General features: G+C 42.5%; 1 protein-coding gene across 9 annotated transcripts in view; it reads left to right on the plus strand.

The window, feature by feature from the left end:
- Positions 1-20,673, plus strand: part of FBXL7 (F-box and leucine rich repeat protein 7) — a 217,314-nt gene extending 196,641 nt beyond the window's left edge. For 8 of the 9 annotated variants that reach the window (XM_030042038.1, XM_030042036.2, XM_030042037.2 and 5 more), the window contains 2 exons: positions 11,521-12,132; positions 17,599-20,673. In XM_030042038.1, the coding sequence (XP_029897898.1) occupies positions 11,535-12,132; positions 17,599-18,335 (1,335 nt within the window). In that variant the 5' untranslated portion in view covers positions 11,521-11,534 and the 3' untranslated portion in view covers positions 18,336-20,673. Of the gene's footprint in view, positions 1-11,030; positions 11,108-11,242; positions 11,382-11,520; positions 12,133-17,598 lie in introns of those variants that run through there. The other variant, XM_030042039.2, reaches the window with a different exon arrangement.
- The last annotated feature ends 1,864 nt before the right edge of the window (positions 20,674-22,537 follow it).

The following is a 22,537-nucleotide window of genomic DNA, read 5'->3' on the forward strand; positions in this document are numbered from 1 at the left end:
CCTGAAGCCAGTTGACTAGGACCATGTGCAGATGGCTTTTGAATATCTCCAAGGACGGAGACTCCATAACTTCTCTGGGACACCTGTGCCAGTGCTCAGTCACCCTCACAGTAAGAAGTGGTTCTGATGATGTTCAGAGGGAACCTCCTGTGTTTCAGTTTGTGCCTATTGCCTCTGATCCTGTCACTGGGCACCACTGAAAAGAGCCTGGCTCTGTCTCCTGTACACCCTCCCATCAGGTATTTGTATATATTGATGAGATCACCCTGCCAGGTTCACTTTTTTCTTGGGCTATGTAAAGAAATGGGCCTTTCTCTTCTGTCAAGATGCCAAATAGCTCTTGATTCCAAATGCTGTTGCTCTCCTGTCTTTAAGTCTACTCCCTAAGATAGTGCCATAAGCTGGTGATACCAAATTGAGGATAAATGTGAAATTGCACATAGAGCTAGAAATCAGTGATGGTGTTTAGTATAATTGGGTTAGGTTAATATAAAAAATAAGAGGCTGAAGGATTTAGATAATACCAGAGTTCTTGCTTTGAATAATAACTCTTCCAGCGATTGTGTAGACATAAATACCACACTTTGTTTTTCTGCATATTGATTTTGATTTAATGAAATCAAAGTGACATGAACACACTTGGTGAATAATTTTGTTTATCTCATTTCAGTAAATCGAAATCACAATGAATTGAAAAGGAATAATTACAGTCAGTTAATATTTTATGCACAATGAGGCAATTATTTATCATGGCTTTCAGTAGACTGGGAAGTTATTGAACTTGCCATAAATACAGAGTGCTGAATTCTTGATTTACTTGCATGTAAGTACATCTGATTCTTCTCAAATGTCAGAGTACCATATGCTATTACGTATAAATAGCAATCTGCAATTTATACATCACAAGTCACAGACACAGCAAGCGGGACCTCAGACGGCAGGGCTGGGTTTCAGAGGATGGCTAATGCATTGCTTTTGCAGTTCTAAGTACCATCTGTTTTGACACAGTCTGGAATTGCTTCACACTGGTGGTCAGGAATCCACGTAACTTAGTGCACTTGGGCTTGAGCCAGTTACATTTTCTAGTAGGAGAAAGCTGCCAGTGGCCATGTCTCTTTCCCAGCTTAACTCCCGAATTTCCCATAAACAAAATTTTAATCCTTGTGGTTCTGAATAAGCACTATGTGCTTGTTCAGTGCATTGTTGTATGAATATTGCGTGTGTTTGTAACAGAAGAGGGGACTGCTGACTGTCACTCCAGGGGTCTTATAATGTGAAGTGTTTATTATGAAAATCCTTGGTTTATGTATCTTTGTTAGAGAAGTGTTGGATAAGTTAGAATGCGCTGGTGTCCTGGGTTTCTGCTTTAGATACCTACTTTTCTTTTCTTTCATCCTCTCCAGAGTGTTCCTCTCACCCAGATCCCAAAGGTGATTTGTTGGGGAACTGGCTTTGGCCAGCTCTTTGCTGAATTTGTTCCTTTGTCTGTAAGCATAGTGGCAGCATTGTGCATTTGTAAGAAATGTAAAACTGTGGATTAAGTGAAGTTTTCTACCATTCCTTCAAAAAGCCCTGGAGACCAGCTTTGCTTTCTCAGTTTGGCCACATGTCAAAAGGGAGGAGGGATGCAACCCTAGAAATGAGGTATTTGCCCGCAAAATGAGAGAATGGTTGCCAGGACGCTAGCAGGTGCTTTTGAAGGAATCTCATTCCTGGGAAAGAAAATAAACTTTGGAAACTGAGGTGTAAATAGATCTGAGCTGATCAGGAGCAGGTGTTGCAGGTTGGCCTTCAGTTATGCTTTGCACAGTTCTGCTGATTTTCTGTAATCTGTGGCCATCCTACAGACCCAGGCAGGGCTCTTGATGGGAGTCCCTCCTAGTCTGCAAAAGCACTAGTCTGGGAGTAAACACTTCTGCTGATTTGTAAAGCCTGGAAAACTCTTACAGCCTCAGTGTAATTCTCCTACAGGATTGAAAAGAGCTCACCTCGCTCACCCTGGAGTGAGCAATGACATGGTAACTAACTGAGCAGTTTTTACAGAAGAGGGTTGTGTTCTCTTGTCTATAGGCAGCATTCTTTGTTGTTGTTTTATTATCACTCCCTTACTGATAACTTACCTGGTACAGGGATGTGTGATCTGCTTTGATGTATGACTCCTCAGCTGGGACACTGGGTGGGCACTTGCAGGTATCTCACCGGACAATCCAGAAGGAGCTGGGCTGAACCAAGCTGAGTTGGGATTGGCTTTACCTTCTCATTTGTTTTGGGGTATTGGGTTTTTTTTTAATCTAGAGACCTCTTCTTGTGCTGTGTACAACTCTGTCCCATAATTGGAGGGTTGTCTCTTCCCAGATTATCAGCAAAGCCTGAATTTATTTGAGGAAGGATATTTGGACTATTCTAAATTACATTGATTTAATGAATCTTTAGCATGTAAACTTGAGTGTTAAGAGAGGAGCACAGCTTTTTGGCTTTAAATCTCTTGCTACTGTTCCTTCTTCTGTTTAGCCTATTGCTTACCTTTTATTTCTCCAGTTTTGGAGGTCAAATCCTAGATGCCCTGTTAATTTGAAAGTCAATAATTTCTGAGAGTTGTGCACTTTTAAAATGCCAGTACTTAATTATGAAAAGCAATGTTCTTTTACACAAATAATTCACTTTTGGTGAATATGCTGGGAAGAGTCATTCTTGGGGGAATTATTTGTCTGCTGTAAGGTTTGCTACCAACTGCATGCAGGTCACCTTGATTACAAAACAAAGTGATTACATTGTCAGCTTTCCCCAGAGGCAAGCATTCCTCTGCTTTGTATTTTACTTTCCGTTTAGAGCAACACACATCTACCAGAACTACATTTCGGGGTTCTGCAGGTCCTTTTGGTTTTGATTCACATGAACAACTGGGGATTTTGAAAATGTTTCCCTCCCATAAATTTATGTCCAGCAGCTTATCCTGAAGTTCTATAATAATGTAAACTGATACATCTTTTATTCCAAATTCTTCCATTTTTGAGAGGTGAAATAGTGGAGCAGCTACACCTGACTGGATCAGCTGACTGGATTTCTGCATTTTGGAGTTGGGATCCATTAGGCATTTGTTCCAATTTTCTATATGAATTGCAAAGATACATTTGCATCAACACAAACTTCATGTCAGCATATCATTCAAAGACAGAGTAGAATCTGTTTGCCCCAGCTCAGTGTCACTGTAAGCAACTGGTTCTGGCCATGTATTTATAGCTTGAGAGCCAGTATTGAGCAGTGTGCACTCATCTTATCTATATTTATATAAAGTGGGTTTTAAATGAAAAATGAAGATCAATACATAAAAAAGTGGAACATGGAAACGTAAATGTTGCCTAGTCAGGCAGAAAAGTGTTTTACCTGACAAAATTTTGACCTTGGAGTACGTCAGAGTAACTCAAAGAAAAACCAGAATATAGTTGTAAGCCTGTTTCACTGAACCATGTCATTCTCTGGATGAATGGGAAAGGTTTTTTGTATTCACCAGGATGGAGTTCCTCGGTTAATTAAGACTCCCTAGCAGCTTGTCAGGTGGAAAGAGAGGATGGCAGGCCTTTTAGTATGACTTTGAAATTAAACAAACTTGCTATCTTTTTATTGTCTTATTTATCTTAGACTTTTATATAGAATTATATAGAAGATGCTTATATATAAGGATCTTGTAAATGCTTATTTTCATTTTAACCACAATTGGTTTGCACATTTCAAAACAATGCACTGAACAGCAAAGAACTGGATCCCCATAGGTGTGGTAATCCTGAAAATGGGGGATGAAGAAATGCAACGTGTCCGGTCCGTTGATAATCCAGTCCTGAGAACCCAGCAGGGCACAGGATGCCTCTCCTCTAGGTGGTTCGGGTTAGGTTGGGAGATGGTAACTCAGGATTTGGAGGAGTTGGACAGGGGGTTCTTCGCTGACCAGTGTGTTCATCTACATTAGCATTTTTGTTCAGGTCCAAAGCTCACTTTTGAAACAACTCTCCCCTTAGTCCCTGCTTACTGTGTTTTAGTTACCACCACAAGGTATATGTACCCAGTTACTCTCAGGTGAAAATAAAGCAAAAAAAAATGTTCTGGCAGGACACCTAAAGCACCGAAGGCAACCCCTACTGAGCATTCAGGTTCGGGGATGAAATTAGACATCATCCAAAAACTAACACCCACTTCCCAGGCCTGTGGATGTTGGGTTCTCAGCAGTAAGAGTTTCGCTCCACAGAGCTCCTCTTTCTGGGCTGGACTCCTTGCTAATGTAGGTATAAACCAGCTCAGCTGGAGGAGCTCGCTGGCATACCACAAGGAGTTGGGAGAGGATCTGACCTGAAGGGGTTTAAGAAGAGCTTGTACTTAAGCGTGTATGGAATTCATTTTGGGGTTAGATATTTACTGAACTTGGAAAAAATGCACCATCCCATCTATCTCTCTGTAATTTCTCAGCAGTGATGCACTGACAAACTCTTTTCTCAGAACTGATGGGCTAGTATCATCAGTGGTACCAAAGGCAAAATTAAGATGCTTTGACTTCATAAATTAATAGGTGGATTATTTTTTTCTTTTTTTCACCTCAGTCTTCGTATTTTTAGCTCTGTTCAAAAATACGGGGATGAAATTAATTCTTGCCACGTGGCAGGGGACAAAGTCAGTAGGAGGGAAATTAGTTCCAGCTTTTGACAAATACATTGTAAGGAAGAATTATTTTCTTAATAAAACTATAACGGTTACTTCACTTGCAGTGCTGTTTGACTTTAAGCATCTAGTGTGAATATGCCAGGAATGCAAGATCAGGTCTCCAAGTGTATGTGGAGGAGTTTATAGACTAAAGAAAACTGGAGCTCAACATCACAGGGAAGTTACACCAGTATAATCCAAGGTGTAAAATGTCACACAGAAACTACTATGAAATGGCTTCAAATTTAACTTAACATATCCCTCTTCCGCACGGTCTTGTAACAATGCCTCTAGTCTTGTACAATAGGTACGGTTTCTTATTAAATTCTATGGGAGGTTTTTAAAAACTATAAAAGGTTATTTTAAGTTCTGTGGAACCGTTCCTTCCAGGAGCATGTGGATGCGATTACTTCATGAACTCCAAGGCTGCTCATTCTTACACTGAAAAATCCAGCTTTGTCGCAGGTCTTTGCTCTCAAAAAGAGAGTTGCACAACCTATAAGATCTCACAGGATAAGAGATAAGTTTTCATCTTTGCCAAAGTTTTTTTGTTCCTCTGACCTTACTTTTCAATCTAATTTTCTGTGTTGGTAAGAATAAATTGTCTGGTGAGAGGGAAACAGTAGCTGTAACCTATCTCAGGTTTATTTAGACTTTTGCATGTCTGTGTTGGAAATGAGCTAGTGAAATACAGTCTAAATGAAATCATCATAAGGTGGCCACTGAAGGGGAATAGCATATTGCATAGTTATCACTGAGTATTTGTCAACTGTGATGATGTTTCAAGAAGGACCCTTTAGCGATCTGCCCTGCTATACCTTACAGTATTCGTTAATATGTTGCTAGACTTCCCATCCCTCTCCAGAAGCCATCTGTTTGAATTCAATTGAGACACAAAACTACCAATATGCAGAGGAATGGGTTAAAATTTATGACACTGGACCTGCAGTATATTTGGAAAACTGAAAATGAGCACAATTTGAGAAGGTTGCTTAGAACTGAAAATGCTCTTGAAAAAATAGAAGATTAAGGAGAGAGAGAACATACCGCTCCTTAAGGAGACAGGTGTGGGGAAGATGAGTAGATTATATATACACGGATGAAGAAAATAAATGGCCAGGCAGCTGTATGGCACATGGGAATCTGGGCAATATGTTGAATCGCATACAGAATGCATCATCCTTCTGAGACTGTTGAAATCTGGAAGGTTGACAATGTGGTTTCCATGAAATATAGGTGGGAAGGACTCCACTTTAGCTGCTGCTGGTGAGGTGCGGTGGTTTGTGGTGCTCACTTTGCAGCATTGTGCTTTAAGAGAAATACACACAGATGGGAGAAAATTCAATGGAAAAAATAGGAGAAACTGTGAATATTAGTAATGTAACTAGGAAGAAAGGGCCGAAATTTGAGAAAATGCATCTGAGAAATCCTTGCGGAAAGAGTGGAGACCTCTCATTCTTCGCAATCACTAGGAGAGGGGCAAGAAACAGCTTCTTGTATGAGTTGGGTAAGAGGAAAAACTTAGAAACTCAATATGGTGACAACACTGGAACAGGCACCTCAGTGAACTGAGTAATAGCTGTCCCTGGAAATTAAGAACAGGGCAGACACGCACTTAGGAGATGGTTTAAGTGTACTTGGTGTACTTGGAGAGAGACGAGAGAGCTCATCCAACTCCGTTTCTCATTCTGTACATTCTTGATTGTAAAAGGTTGCAAAATCATGCAGGTTTCTGCGCCGAGCAACCCTTTCCCTCTGGCATACTTGACCACTGCAGCCCCACGCAAGGTTGCACGGTGAGTTTTGTTCCAGCTGCCTCTTTGCTATCATGGGCTCTCCGATTCCTCCCAGCCTCCTGGAGCTGGGAGGAACTGAGATGGTAGGGTAGGTCAGCCTGAGAGAAACGCCTGAGGATGTTTGCGATGTGGAAGACGCTCTTTTGTAGGTAAGGCGTTTTCTGGGACTTCGTCAGTGCCCGGGGCCTTAGAAAGCAAATGGCCCGGTTGCAGCCTGCTGTCCTAGCTAACTCCTTTTCCTTATCTCCTCTAAGGGCACACAGCCATTTTTGACATCTGTCTGTCAAATTCACAAGGCTTTCCTTGAATCAGCCTGCAATGTTCCCCCTGTAGAAGCCTGTCAGCTGCTTCTGTTCCCCTTTGCACGGTAGCCTGTAGCTGCTACAACCATTAAGCTCCCACTTTCCCCAGTCTCTGTAAAAGGAGTACTTCCTTGGCATGCATGAAGTTGATGGTATTGTGGTAAAAATATATGGTCTGTACCCATATTGCACTTAGTAAAATATGTAATATCTGTGCAACACTGTTACTGAAGAGATGCTAAGTAAGTGACATTTCTGTACTATGCATAAATGCTTCTTGCACACATTATTTTGCATCTAACATTTTAACAAAAATGCCAATTGCTTTTTATTTTTCTCAGCTATACTGACTTTGCAGAGCCTGAGCATAGTTTGGTTTAACTCTTGCCTTAGTTTTGCTAAAAACCTCAGTGGTGACAGCGGATCAACACAAAGGATTCTTTTTAGTTGTCAGATAAGAATCTGAAGTTTGATATTTACCAAAATTTTAATTTTAATTTTGTTAACTTGAGGAGCTCGTTATAGGGATTCACTTTAAAGAAGGCACACCCGCAATACCATAGTGGAAAGTGCAGTTGAATGGAGTTGCACTTTAAGCATGGAAAATGGTTCAATCTTAAAAAGTCCATGCCAGGGTCCAGACATCAAGTGTCCCATGTTAGTGTACATCGCTGGACTAATGAAAATACAACATCGTTTTCTCTCTCTGGTTCTGAAATTGGAGACTGCATATTGTTGTCAATGCCAGAAGGAACAGAGACTAGATCTTGGTTTAAATCATATATATTTAAAGGCTCTTTTCCCCCAGATGTATGTATTAATTGGGAAACAAACTGGGGAAAAAAAAAAAAATCCTTTGAAATAAACCAGATTCCTAATGGAATAAGAAAACTCCCTCCAGTGCATTTTCTCCCTCTGTGTCAGCTTTTATAGTTCTGTTTCTGGCACGCATCTTTTGAGATTTCTTTAAGGATTGTTAAGAAATTTTCTCTTACATCAACAAACAATTTTCAGAGCCCGAACAAAGCTTTAATAAAAAGCATCTTGCACAGAAGATTGGTAGTCAGGGAGGGAAAGGGGCAAAAGAGGTTGTAGGGAGGCAAGCACAGGGCTACTCTGTAATTTGTTTTTTACATTCTAAGATCACCAAAATGTAAAACTGCATTTCAGGCTTGTAAACAATTGGGGTTTTTAGGAAGGAAATGCTTGTGTAGGGCATGCACGTGTAAAGATGCATATTGAGAACTGCAACCAGCAACTTCATTTGCACTTGCAGGGTTGTGTTTAGGAATGTCACGCTGTCAATAAGGTGCCCTGTCTCAGACTGACTCAGCCTGTTAGCTAGCACTCAGTAAATGGTGAAGAGCAAAATCTGAAGGAAACCCTTAGAGGCTCAGATAGTGCTATAGGAAGCCCCTCCCAACAATACTTGAAAAGCCTGGAAAATCTACAGTAGACCAAGTGTTTTGCTGAAGCTTTAAATGCTAGCAAAAAGCTTTCCAAGTTTTTACTGGCAAAAAGCTCCTGGACTCACCTGCTATTTTTTTTCTTTTCCCCTTAGGGGTGTACAACGAACAGTAAGTGGGAATACCTCTGTACAGAGTTCAGCTGAGCTACCAGCAAAATTCCTGTCTGAGAGCATATTGCATTACAGGCTCAGCAGACCAGTAATGCTCTCTCGAGTCTCTTGTTTAAACATAATGACAACACTACGGTCTTTTTCCAAAATACTTTGGGGTGGGGAGACAGCGTGCATGTGTATGTATGTGTATGTATTTGGAAGTCCATGCCCCAAAGGTGGAGGGAGCAAGTTTCACATGATGCACCTTCAGGATTGAAGGTAAAGGAAATACAGGATGCACATCTGGAACTGCTATACTAATGCGAGAATTAAGAGAGCACGAAGCAAGCACGGAGCATACCCATAAAACAGAAGGTCAAACCTTTTTTAGCTCTAGGTCTAAGTTAAAAAACACATTTTGGTAACTTATTACGCACCCGGAATGTCTAAGGTATTGATTATTCACAGGGTGCCCAGGAGTGATGAAGGAATGCCACTTTTGATCCAAAAGGAGTAGAGATTAGCCATATTAGCTTGGTGCTTTGATCACCAAGGGAGGAGGGGAGAATCATTGAGTATTAAATGCTTTTTTATACTTAGTAGGAATGGAGAGTGGGGAAGAATGTAACTCTGCAGAGATTTTCAGGTGTTTTCAACAATAACTGTCTAAAAATGTATGTTTTCAAAATACGCTGGGAGACTGTCTTACAGGAGGTAATCATTTCCACAGTACTAAAAATTGTTCATAGCAGATGTTAAAAAATGAAACTTCTTGCTTTTGATTTTAGTTCCGTCTATTTTGTGGTGTAGAAACAAGTGTTTGTTCTGCGAGTTTATTTATATCATTTTGTTTTCCCTTTTTGTGCTGGTTTGTGTAAAAACCAACCAAACACCAAACAACCAACCAAAAAGCCCAAAGCAAATGAAAAAGTAAAAGGAAAAGAGAAGAATTCACAATACCAAATATATGTCATAGTGGAAGATACATCCAGCACTTGAAAAAATGTGTATTCTTTTATACTGGAAGCATCCGTGTCTTAAAATCTCTAGAAAAGAGCAAAAAGTAAAGGCTCCAAGTCTGCCACATCTTCCACACATGTTTAACTTCAGGCACTGTCATTGGTTTTGGTGGCAATGTGAGGGAGGTCAAACGTATGGTAAGTCCTTGCAAAAATTAATCTAGGGCACTGTTGCCTGAGTGGTCTGTGGAGTCAGTGCTTGTCTGCAGGAGCCTGGCTGCTGCTGGTGTTTTGGGGTTTTTTTCTCTCCAGCTGTAAATCTCATTTTTAAAGTACTGGAGTATACCAGACGCTTTCCAAATAACACTCCTCGATGCAATTATTTGCAATAGCTGCCAGAAGGGTATTAGGAGGTCTCAAAGGGGAGCAGAGTGTCTGCAAAACCCACCCTGTGTTAAGATACGGTTCTTGCTCAAAAATACACCAATCCCTGGGTTAGGTCCACATAGCCGTAGCACAGACTCAGAAGCCTTGAAGAAAATATTTTTCCTGTCACTTGCTGAAATACTGCGTTTCTGTCTAAGTAAAACAAGATACAGAAGAAGAGGGAAGGAGCTGGGTAGTGTAGGTTTTTCCTACATGTGTAATACACTGATTAAATTCATCTAAAATGTACTTAATTTAAAAACTCTGCCTAAACCCAGATTGGGGCGGGTTTGTTAAATGCATTTCTGGCCCTACCCTGCTTAGCCCATATCTGTGCTGTCACAGTCACAGAGCTGTAGAGTCAGTGCTACTTAAGGAGATGGCTTTGCACGCTTCCCTGACACGTCTGAACACTGAAGTGATAGCAGAAGATCTGATGTGGAGGAAAGCTTGGTGCTCTAAAACTACTGTTCTTACTCTATTCGTGATATTTGTTATTCTACTGGGCACTAAATTGTGGTTCCTGTTTTCATCTCTGGATGGTGCTTTCCTTCATAAAGAATTTCTGTTGAGATCAATGCTGAGAGGTCGGAGATGGAAGGAGTGTGCTCAGCAGCAGCATTCATCTCTCATACACTGGTTAGATCTTGTGTAGTGTACTGCTGAAATATCTCAGGGTCTCTAAATGTATTGCCCGTGGCATTTGCTTGACCATCAAAATTATATCCTAGTTATCTTCAGTCTTTTACTTGCTTTGCTTGGAGAGCGGGGAGCGGGAGTGGAAATGACTCGTAGGCAGCAATGTCAGCACAGTTGAAATAATCTTACAGCAAAGGCAATCTTTCTTGGTAGCAGAGGCCCTTTATTTTTATGCCTGCTTTTTGCCAGTAAAGTGAAATAAAGAGGTAAAGAAGTAGCAAATTGTTTTGTGTGGGGTTTTTTGGGTTGGCTGCTTCCAGTGTGACAGTTAGCCCTACCAAAAAGAGTGTGTAAATGTTGTGCAACAGCTCTGTAACAAGTTTCCAGGCATGCTGTTTCTTCGTCACTTACTTTTCTGGGCTTGTTTTTTCAAATCCAGCTGAAGTTCACTTTAGTCCATTGGGAAGGAGTGATTTCTGCATACATATGAAGAGGCACAGCCAACCCCCCTTCAAGAACTAGTCACTGGGCTCCTGATTGAACTGCTGAGTCCCAGTTTGCGTGAATGAAAAATGAACTTCTTTAATGACACAATGAGAATAAGCACTGCCCAGGTCTGCTGAAGGAAGTAGCATTTGCCTTGTGAGCTCTTCTTTGGCCGCCCACTGAATGGCTGAAGGAGCTGAGAGGTGAAGGACCACAGTATTCCTCCCCTAACAGCTCAGAGCTGCCTAGGTAGTGCCAAGGTTATGGGCAATTACTCTGTCAAAAAAGCCTGCAACTCAAATGTACTCATTTCTTGCAGTGTTTAGTTGAGACTATAAAGAATTAAAATCCCTGGACTTCACTGCCATCTCCTCTTCATTACAGGGCTCAGACCTGCAGTCCCTCCTTTGCTAGCATGGCTTTGACCGCGCATCTCTGTCACGTACCCACCACTAAAGTGACCAGTGCTTTCAGAGTATGCTCTGAGACAGATTTTGAAATACGTGTTTCCTCACTCTCACTGGTGAAAATGACTGCTTAACCCCCAACAAACCCCAAAGCCCATCATGCTCCATTAACAAACAGGCTAGCGGGGTGCTGTGCTGCGCAGAGAGCGCTGTGTCCGCCCACCGCTTACTGAAACCATGTGTTTTGTCTTCCAGACTCCGACCTGAGCATGCGGACGCTCAGCACACCCAGTCCAGCATTAATATTTCCACCGAATTCCCCCGGTTTCCAGAATGGCAGAGGGTCGTCGACGTCTTCATCCTCAGTCACTGGGGAAACTGTTGCCATGGTCCACTCGCCGCCTCCAACCCGTCTCACTCATCCCCTCATCCGGCTGGCGTCCAAGCACCAGAAGGAGCAGGCCAACATAGACCGGCTGCCCGACCACTCCATGATCCAGATATTCTCCTTCCTGCCCACCAACCAGCTGTGCCGCTGTGCCCGTGTGTGCCGCCGCTGGTACAACCTTGCCTGGGACCCGCGACTTTGGAGGACTATTCGCCTGACTGGCGAGACAATCAACGTAGACAGGGCTCTTAAAGTGCTGACCCGGAGGCTTTGTCAGGATACACCCAACGTATGTCTCATGTTGGAGACGGTAATTGTTAGTGGCTGCAGGCGGCTCACAGACAGAGGACTCTACACCATTGCCCAGTGCTGTCCAGAACTGAGGAGGCTGGAGGTGTCTGGCTGTTACAACATCTCCAATGAGGCGGTCTTTGATGTCGTGTCACTGTGCCCAAACCTGGAACACCTGGATGTGTCAGGTAACGGGAAATATTTCAGTACGGATGCCTCTGATTCTAAAAGCCTCGTGCTTGTCAAACCCCTGGCCCCACAACTGCACACCTCCTCTTTCTGTGTTGTCTTTCGAAGTAGGAACGCCAGTCTCCCAACACAGTACTGGTGAGACAGGCACTGCTAGAATCTCAATGCCCCAAATGCCAGCAGCACCTCTTGAGTGGCCGGGCCTCCTCCAATGGAGACGAGTTAGCAGAGATGGCCCGTTCAAAGAGCATGAATACTTTTTATAGATTTTTGCACAAAGGACCCTTACAATGGCCCATTTTGCAGTCAGTGCTACATCGTATGGTGAAGGTTGGTTACTTCAGCAAAATTTGTTTTATCTTCTCCATATATATATATATATATATAATTTATATGTAGATTACATATGTAATGTATATATCTGTAGTCTGATAAGTGTTTTGAGGAGGAGCTCAGAATCAGTGCTAGGCTTTTGTCTGGGTATAAATATCAATTGTCATCCCTAGCTAAACTTCATCATCCCCTTGTTTCCATTGCTATTTTCATAAGACTTAGCTAGCTTGCTTTTTTTATTTTTAGTAGTGTATAAATTTGCTTAGTGGCTTTCTGCTTTTTCCTTTCACCCAGTTACAATGTATTGCTGCAGCTGTTTAGATCAGCAGAAATGTTTTAGACAATTTTCCTCAGACGTGTTCTGGGGAAACAAGATGGTTTTTTCCCAAGGGCAACCACACAGAATTTCCTCTCTGCAAATAGGTTGGCACATAATGGAAAGGATGCAGCCAAGCAGAGCACTGAAGTAAATTTAACATTCAGTACTTATTTGTGGTCTCACTTGTTATCACTCTAATCTTGTTATTAATCAGCCAGACAGATTTGCCATTGCAGGGTGTCATGGTTTAACCCCAGCCAGCAACTAGGCACCACACAGCCACTCACTCACTCCCCGCTACCCAATGGGATGGGGAGGAGAGTTGAAAAAAGAAGTAAAACTCATGGGTTGAGATAAGAACAGTTTAATAACTAAAGGAAAAATAAAATATAATAATAACAATAATTTAAAAAAATCATAAGAATAATAATTGTAATGATAAGAAATACCACCACAAAATAAAAGAGAGAAATAAAACCCAAGAAAAGACAAGTGATGCACAATGCAATTGCTCACTACCCGCTGACCGATGTTCGAGCAGTGATCCCCCCCTCCTGGCCAAGTCCCCCCAGTTTCTATACTGAGCATGACGGTCTGTGGTATGGAATATCCCTTTGCCTGGTTCGGGTCAGCTCTCCTGGCCGTGCTCCCTTGCAGCTTCTTATGCACCTGCTGCTGGCAGAGCATGGGAAACTGAAAAATTCTTAATTTAGGATAAACACTACTTAGCAATGACTAAAACATCAGCATGTTATCAACATTGTTCTCACACTAAATCCAAAACACACTGTACCAGCTACCAGGAAGAAAATTAACTCTATCCCAGTTGAAACCAGGACACAGGGGTACTAATGGCAACAAGCAGGACGAAGTAGGGATAGGAAGCAATGCTATCGAGTCACTGGTACCCAGATAAACTGATTTTTCCAAGGCTGCCTATCTGTTGTACACTGATTTGCTTTCTTTTTTCTGCCTTTTATTTTTTTAACTGATTTATCCAACTCTTTCACCTAATATTCCTAGGATGGCAGAATGTCATGGAAGGCATCAAAACAAATAGCGACAAATCAGAATTATTCACTTTTTGTGATTGCTGTCTGAAACCGCCAGGTGATAAGGAGTCTCTGAGGAACTCCGTGGGAGTCCTGTCCCATGGAGTCTTTTTGCAATGACCTTGCGTATGAATTACTTATTTTTGGTACATACTGACATTAGTTCTGGATTGCTAACCACACATTCAGGTTGAAACATCTCCAACACCAGGAGAAAATATTATGTGCCTGTGTGATTTGGACCTAGAGCTACATATCACTTTGAAGGCTGGCTGTATCCCTGGCATATTTATGCTTTTCTTACTGCATCCTCCAGGGTAGTATCAAGAGTTGAGTGGCTCAAGTATCCTGAGCCTGGAGAGAGGGGACAAGTAGAATTGCTGAGCTGACGGTGAACTGCCCTGGCACACCAGTCCGTTAGCTGACACCCTGAGTGCACTTGGGGGCTTGTAGGTGGCTGAAAATGCTTTGGTCCACAGCTCCTACTGATAGATATGCTATAGACCGAAGGCAGCTTTTTCAAAAGCAGGGAAAATGAAAAGATGATACCAAGTCTCGAAGTAGGTTCTTTTGGGGTCTGTCTTCATTTTTGGTTTCCCCAAGCCTCTTACTTTCAGATGGTGTCTGTCCCTAAGAGGTCATCAGTTTGGTCTAAAGTGTGTAGAGGGCAAGTAAAATACCTGTCTTCCTTGAATTTTGTCTCATCAACAGGACAGGAAAGTAATTTTAATCTCACATTTTTCTAAGTTGTCCTTCCTTTTTGGAGCAGGTGAGGGAAAAATCCTGGTTTTGAACACGCTTAGAAGTCAGGGTGCTTGGGTTCAGGCATGGCATTTGCTGCACGTGCCTGCATATGAATTGAGGATGATTGATCTCTGGGGTCTTGTTTTGAGTCCACTTTTTTCATTCTGGTGTGGGTAATTTTGGAAGATGTTTTGGAAGCAGGATTCTGTTTTCCCCTCCTTCTGTCTGTAGTTAGGACAAGGCTTGCACCTACACACTCAAGCAATTCTCAGGACTGAAGTGGTTCACCGGTTTGGTTTCATACTGAGCAAGAGAAGTTGGGTACATGTGCTAGGGGATAACGCTATACTTGTAGCTAGTTAATTAAAACCCAGTTCACAGTTGTACATCTAGTTGAATCCCTCTCCCCCTTGGATGGTTACTCGGCAGCAATAACGTACCAAAATCTTTAATGTCAAAACCAGATGTTCGTATTAACTTTTAAGAGTTTTCCACAATGTAAGTTCTGTCACTCTCAGCATCCACTTTGTGGGCAGGTCTGAGATATCTCTAGAAGTTGGTTGAGCTTGACTGCAAGTTATTATCTAACACGCTAGCCAACATTTTTTTCAATCTGTTTGGAAGTTTCCCCTCCCTTCTAAAAATCAGTTATATTCTACTTTATGGAAAATCCTGTTACAAGAGCTTTGTTTTTACATTTTTTATTATTTAGGACAGAAAAATTGTTGCAGACCCAGGAACCTGTCATTTTGCCTAAAAATCAGGCAGTTCTATATCAACACGGACTCTTTTTCTGGTGAAACCATTTTGAATATCCTTCCCATGAAATATTTTACAGTGTAGCCAAAGTAACTAGACAAGGCAACGCTGAGCTTGTCAAAACAGTGATCACACACTGATGTAAGTGACTCCAACCCTGCTGTGAGACTTCTGACCCATTCGCTTTCTAACTGAGGTCATTAAAGCATTCCCCCTTCTTGGATCCTCAGCAGACAGAACGTTCTCCTCGGCCTCGTGGACCCTTCATTCTCACTTAGCCAGATTTTAAAATTGAATTCTGGTCAGCGTGTAAAATATCCAGACTGAGTCCTTAATGCAGCAGCCTCCTCAGGCAAACGCTCTAGCGACAGCTACGTCAGGTCCAGCAGAACTCTGCCTGGGTGCCAGCTTCTTCCGTGGAAACCCAGCTCAAGGATGAGGACTCCTATGGTGCATTTTGTATCACCTACTCCAAAGAACATATTAGAGGTGAAATTTTTACACCATTCATATTGTACTGCTTCCCTTTAGAAAAACCACTTTGCATTATTGAGCGTGTATGTAGTACTTATTTGAAGGCAAACGTATTTCCAAAGATTGCACCATAACATAGATGGATCTGCAATGCAGTCTGAAGAGGAAATTGCAGCATTCAGTTTTAAGAAAGTGTTGTTCATTGAACAAAGTGCTTTGCTTCAAGGTCCCAGAGCTTCTGTATGACCTGTGGACAATTTGCCTGTTTCATTGTGTGAAGCCTAAGGCAAAATTTGCATCTGTTCAAATAAATTTGAAGCCTAAATTAAAGACCCAGCTGCAAATTCAAATTATGAATGTAGAAATCTAATTGCAGGTGGCAAACTGTTTCAAGTCCATATCCCATGCTTCTTACAGCATTTGTGTGAGCCCACTGGGTTACCTCAAGGGAATTTTTTTCCTTTTTGTTTTTAAGAACTGAAGCATATTCATACCTTCCACTAAGCCTGTTGTATCACGTTTTATGGGTTTGAGTCATTCAAGTTTTTGAGGTGGTCTCCATACCTTGTCATGCTCTTTACTTCCAGTCTACAGGATTTGTGCAGAACTTCTGATACATGGAGCTCTAAGGTCGTCATCCTAACTTTTCTGGCTTTTCACGGGTCACTTCATCCCCACTGGCCAGTGTTTCAGCAATACAGAAAAGCTCTTTTTTTCCCTACCTGAGGGCACCTCTTTAGGCATAAGCTGCAGAATTTGTCTTGGACATTTACAGCTAAAACTGTTGGGCCTTTATCACTAACAGGTAGACCCTCCCTTCTTCCTTGCAGCTGTTTCTAGCTATGCTAATGCAATGTGCCCAGCTGAACTTGGCACAGATAAGAATTTCCCTTCAGAAGCCCGAGACTGCCAGTTTGCAGTGCAGAAGAAACAGCACTTTCCAAAAAAGCTTTCATTTACCACCATGCACAGAGTGGAGGTCAAAAATGGGGGAAGTCTGTGAGCGTGTTTTTCCCTTTAATCTAGCTCTCTATCTTTCCTTGCAAGGTCTGGTGTTTCTCCTCTAGTCTAGTTACCTCCATTCACAGTCAGACTTTCTCACTTGAAACAGTCCTTTTCCGTGTCTGTCCGTGTCCTCCCGTGCCCTTACCAGTCTGTTGGCTCCTGCTGACTCTCCCCAGTCTCCTTAGGTTACCCCAATCTCCACCCTTCTGCAAGCACACAGTCTTCCCATAGTTTTGCATCCTTCCCACATTGCAGGCTTGGGGCTGGATTCACATCTGTTCTGCAAATGCTTTTTGGAGGGTGGGTGGGGTTTGTCTTTTTTATAATGGGGTTGGATGGTGAAAGAGCCTCTGATGTTGGTTTACAAACTCAGCCAGTCAGCAATGAGACTGCCTCTGATCAAAAAGCTGTGTTGGGTGTCATGTAGTACCACTTTCTCAAATTGTCACTGGGTTTATATTGCACTAAGAGATCATGGACTGTCCCTAGATAAACCTAGGATCATCATTTTACGTTTGGGATATGGACAAAATTGGTCTGTCGCTTTGCTGGTGCTCAAAATCCCAAAGCAACCTCACTGACTCCAGTGGAGTTTATTATTTCCTCTGGTGTAGGGACACATCACAGCAAATCCAAACTAGTCAGTCAGGACGATTCTGCTCTTGCAACGTGAAGATATTTTCATCACATCCAGCATGCAATTTCATACCCACCTTTCTGGTCTTGCTGTGTGATTTGTTTTCACCGCTTGCTTAAATTCACTGTGTTTTTCCACTTAGGCTGCTCCAAAGTAACATGCATCAGTTTGACTCGTGAAGCCTCCATCAAGCTGTCTCCTTTACACGGGAAACAAATCTCCATTCGCTACTTGGACATGACAGACTGCTTCGTCCTGGAGGACGAAGGACTGCACACCATTGCCGCTCACTGCACTCAACTGACCCACCTGTACCTGCGCCGCTGCGTCCGCATCACCGACGAGGGTCTCCGCTACCTGATGATTTACTGCACGTCCATTAAGGAACTGAGTGTGAGCGACTGTCGCTTTGTCAGTGACTTCGGCATGCGGGAGATCGCCAAGCTGGAGTCGCGCCTCCGATACCTTAGCATCGCTCACTGCGGCCGGATCACAGACGTGGGTATCCGTTACATAGCCAAATACTGCAGCAAGCTGCGCTACCTCAACGCGCGGGGCTGCGAGGGCATCACGGACCACGGTGTGGAGTACCTCGCCAAAAATTGCACAAAACTCAAATCGCTAGATATCGGCAAGTGCCCTCTGGTCTCAGACACCGGCCTGGAGTTTCTAGCCCTCAACTGCTTCAACCTGAAGCGCCTGAGCCTGAAATCATGTGAGAGCATCACCGGGCAGGGCCTGCAGATTGTAGCTGCCAACTGTTTTGACCTGCAGATGTTGAATGTGCAGGACTGCGATGTCTCTGTGGATGCTCTGCGATTTGTCAAACGACATTGCAAGCGCTGTATTATAGAGCACACCAACCCTGCCTTCTTCTGAAAGGACACCCCACGCCTGTTCTTACAATGCAGTATTAAAAACACTGATGTATAAACACACGCTCCCATATTCAGTAATGCTGTCTTTTCTATAGCTCACGGGAGTCAGCTTTTCTTGTATGTTGTGGGTGAGGGGAGTTTCTCGAGGACTTTTTCGTTTCCTTTTTGTATGATCACTTTTTAAGGTGCGGTGGGTCTCCGTGGAGAGGCTGCCTTAATGCAAAAGCAATGAGTGCTCAGCATCCCCAGTGGGGTGCTATTTCCATAACAGCCATGATCTTGTCCCAGGCTACAGTAGCTACCTCCAAAGGAAATAGCACATAATCCCTCCTTTGGAAATGCTACTAAGCTGTGTCAAATACATCTGAACTCCAGCTGTGCTCATGAAGCTGACTATGCAATATGTGTCTGTGTTCCCCAACTTCTTCCAATACGGCTGATAAAGCATCCCCTTGTCTCCAAGTAGTTTCTCTTTGGTAGTCATCCATTGTAATCCCTCAGGAAATACTGGGTAATGTTCTTAAACATACTTGATTGAAGCGGAATAAGACCTGCTGGCCGTTGCCGAGCACTCTGCTGAGTGAATCTGGAGATTGTGCCCATGCATGGATTCTCTTGGAAGGCCCACCTCCAGGTCACTCGTGCATCATCACTATTTGCCTTCATTTCTAAATCCACCCTCTCCTGCATGTGTAGTACCACCATCTGGTAGCAGATAGGGACTTCTGGGTCTGATAAGCAGTGTTATATTCACCTGAGTGAAGGAAAACAGATGAGATATTGGTGGCTTGGCAAAGGGAAAAGCCAGCAAATCAGCCTGAGAAGCTGCTGTAATTCTGCAACAAGCTGAGATAGCACTGTAAGTACACCGGGGACTCTCTGAGGCGTCGTGGAGCAGCTTGCACGGGACAGTCCCAACTGCTGTGCTGCGCGGCTGTCACCAGAAGGTCTGTCTTTGTTCCTTCACTGTATCTCTTCAGCAGCCGTGGCACCACTGCAGTTGACACTCCCTGAGCAAACCAGGCACGTGCGTTGAGGTAAATTCAGTATGTGCCTTAATATACATAGAAACCCGACCCTTTTCTGTAGCCTTCCAGTTCAAAGGGCAGATGGCTGATCTCGAGACTTCAAAGATGTTAGATAACACCCCTGGGGGCAGAGGGGCTTAGAGTGTTATTCACATTAGATTTAGATTTTGTGAAACCTTGTTTGTGTGTGTTCCCTTAGGCTGGAGAAACAACTGCTGTTCAACAAGGAATTAAAACACCAGCATTGCCCTCTGACACTGGGAGCCCCTTGTAGTCTCATGGTCACTCTTGCTCATGCAAGAGCAAGAGTGATTTGGAGGTTCCTCCATCTTATTGCCTCCTTCCCCAGAGCGTGTGGTCATTTCATGGTTATTTTCTGGCAGCAGTTTCTCTGCATTTTCACATGTAATGCTCAGATCTGAGAGCCAGACACGTTAGGGGTGATGATATTTTCAGGCAGCCCCCCTGCGCCTGACTGACAGGTGAATTCATACGTTCAGCTCAAACGCTATAAATGTCTCAGTAGAGAACATAAGAAGGGAAGCACCGTGTCTGGTTTTCATAAGCAGTAGTTCCATCATCTCCAGACAACACTAATAAAATCATTGATATGAAGTGAAAATCCATATGCTCAAGAAAAATACATAACTGCTGAGGAAATACTTGTAGCAATGCTCTCTCAAATTACAAAAAAGCAATGGTTTGGACATGTCCCTGCAGAGGGAACTTGTCCTACTGCTGCAAAAATTCCTGTAACTTATGTATGTTCCACCAGTTTTGAGTTTCTTAACGTACAGGATGTCATCAGCTCTGAATTATAAATCAGGTTGTACTAAAGCAAAGAGGGCCATGGAAAATGAATTTGTCATTGCTACTATTACTGGTCAGTGACTAATAGGGGGTGATACCATCCTTTGGCCAGTTAATATCACTTTGGTTTTCCTTTCTGTATTTTTAAAATTAGAGATTCTTCTCCAGCAAGTAGTACAGTATATTTTATCCGAGCCAGCTATACTCTCTGTTTATCCTTTATCTCAAAATGGCCCTGAGTATAGTTAAATGTTAAGCCCATTCCTGAGGATGGTGGGATTTTGAGCCATTTGCACTCATGAAATATAAGGCCTCATTAGTAACATTTAACTGTTTATTAAAAAAAAAAAAAAAAAGCTACTTTTCTGGCTATGCTAAATTGAGTGAATAGTGCTACGTGGTTTTTAAGGTTTCTAATGTTTAAATTGGCCTGTACTGTACAAATCTCACTATAAAGCCTTAATTTGCTACCAAGAAATAAAGCAATATATTGGTAACTGATGAGCGTGCATCGTCATTTGCACTAATTGACTAACTTCTGGTGAAAAAGAAAAGATTAAATACTTGTAAAACTTTTCTTGAAAGGTAGGTAGGTGAATGAGCACATCAGCACATCAGGTAGGTGGATGACTAGTAAAAAAGGAAAAAAAAAATGTTATAGATTATGACCTTGCCTATCGGTCTCTTTAAAATTTGATTTTCCTCATGTGGTTCTTCTTGACCCTGAAACAAAATCTGTAACTGGAAGTGTAATTAAAAGAAAAAACAGTATATAAAAAAACACATGTATAAAAATTTCAGGAGGGCCTCTGCATTGGTTTAAAGACAAGTTAACATATTTGATGTGAAGAGTAAAATGGAATGACTGAAAAGGTAGAGCACTTACTAGTGCAGTGTTGCCTTTTGAATGCTCTAAAAAACCCACTCTGGGGGGCACTGGTGGAAAATGAATAAAGGTAATTTTTCTAAGCCAAACATTTTTAAGTATATAGTCTTACATGATCAGAGTTGGCACTCCGAGACTGCTACTTATTGCAAGAAAATTTGAATTTAACTTATTGATACAGCTTGCCTGTTTTGACTTTTAACCTTTTTCTTGTGTCTACTTGCAAAATGACACAACCAGAAAAGAAACTGAAATAGTGTGTGTGGAGCCGAGTTTGCTGGAAGGGTTGCGATATGTGACTGATGTGTCTTTGTTCCACTTTGGGATTGGCAAAGACTATAAATTTCCTGAGTGAAAACATTGTTGATTCTTGAACCATAAAAATGGGGCACAGGCACTGAGGCTTCTTCTGCTCTGCAATAGCATGTGGTGATCTCTTCAAAGCAAGCAGCGATGAATCACATCAGTCAGGCTGGCATGTTGTTTATGTCTTTGGAATAACTTGTGTTCTGCAGAGAGAGGTCCCTTAGAAGAGGTGCATCTAAACGACCATGCACTGTGATTATAGCTAAAGCGCTGTATCTAGGTGTTCGTCCTTCTCATCCCCTTGGCTTCCTTAAAAAGTGGAATTGTATTTTCCCCTTTAGCAGCATGAGGTTGATGCGAAGTGCAACACTTTTGCCTTTTTGAGCTATGCTCATCTGGCTTCCTGCAAAATGCAAAACAGCTTCTGTTGGATGTCTTGGACTCAGAACCGTGGTCCAGCCTGTAACCTTCAGTAGTGGCTTACGTGGTTTCTGAAAACTTCTAGCCTTTGAACTGGAAAATTAAAAAGCTAGTAAAAGACCTAATTATAGCACTAGGCTTGAAGCAGGTCCAAACTCTCATTAAAAAGAAATACAGTGACCATTTGGACTGCAGACTGGCTGCCCCACAGCTGCCAGTGTTAGTTTAAAGGGGAAAAGTTCTCTGACAGAATTGGTGCATGGCTCCTCTTCCCCCAGTGTTCCCCAGGAAAGTAACCTGCCCTCGGTTTTTTATAATTTTGTCAATTTAGCTATCCGTGCTGAAACTTCCCATGCTGGGCTTTGAAAATGTTAGTTGAAATGGTTCATCTGGTTCTGTAAATAAAGCTAGGAGGAAATGTCATTTCGCTCATGTTAAACTCCTGGTGACCTTTCCTTTGAAAACGGTTCATTGCTCTTCATCTCCTCTAAGGCCTTCGGAGTGGAAGCGTGAGCCTTGCCAGGAGGTCAGCTTTGGGACAAGGATGCGTCTTACTGATCTCCCAGTTAAAAATTCACCCAAATTTAGCTACGTTACATGTGTTTGGACATCTCCAACTCCATGACCGGGGAGAAAAGGGGCGCGCTCCGATCTTTTGGAGCTTGTAGTCTGGTGAGGCTGAGATTTGGCAAAGCTAAGAGGCGTTTATCACTCTGGCAGTGTGAAGGAGGAAATGACCTGAATTATATGGAA

Source organism: Aquila chrysaetos, chromosome 18 (assembly GCF_900496995.4).
Source record: "Aquila chrysaetos chrysaetos chromosome 18, bAquChr1.4, whole genome shotgun sequence".
Lineage (NCBI taxonomy): Eukaryota > Metazoa > Chordata > Aves > Accipitriformes > Accipitridae > Aquila > Aquila chrysaetos.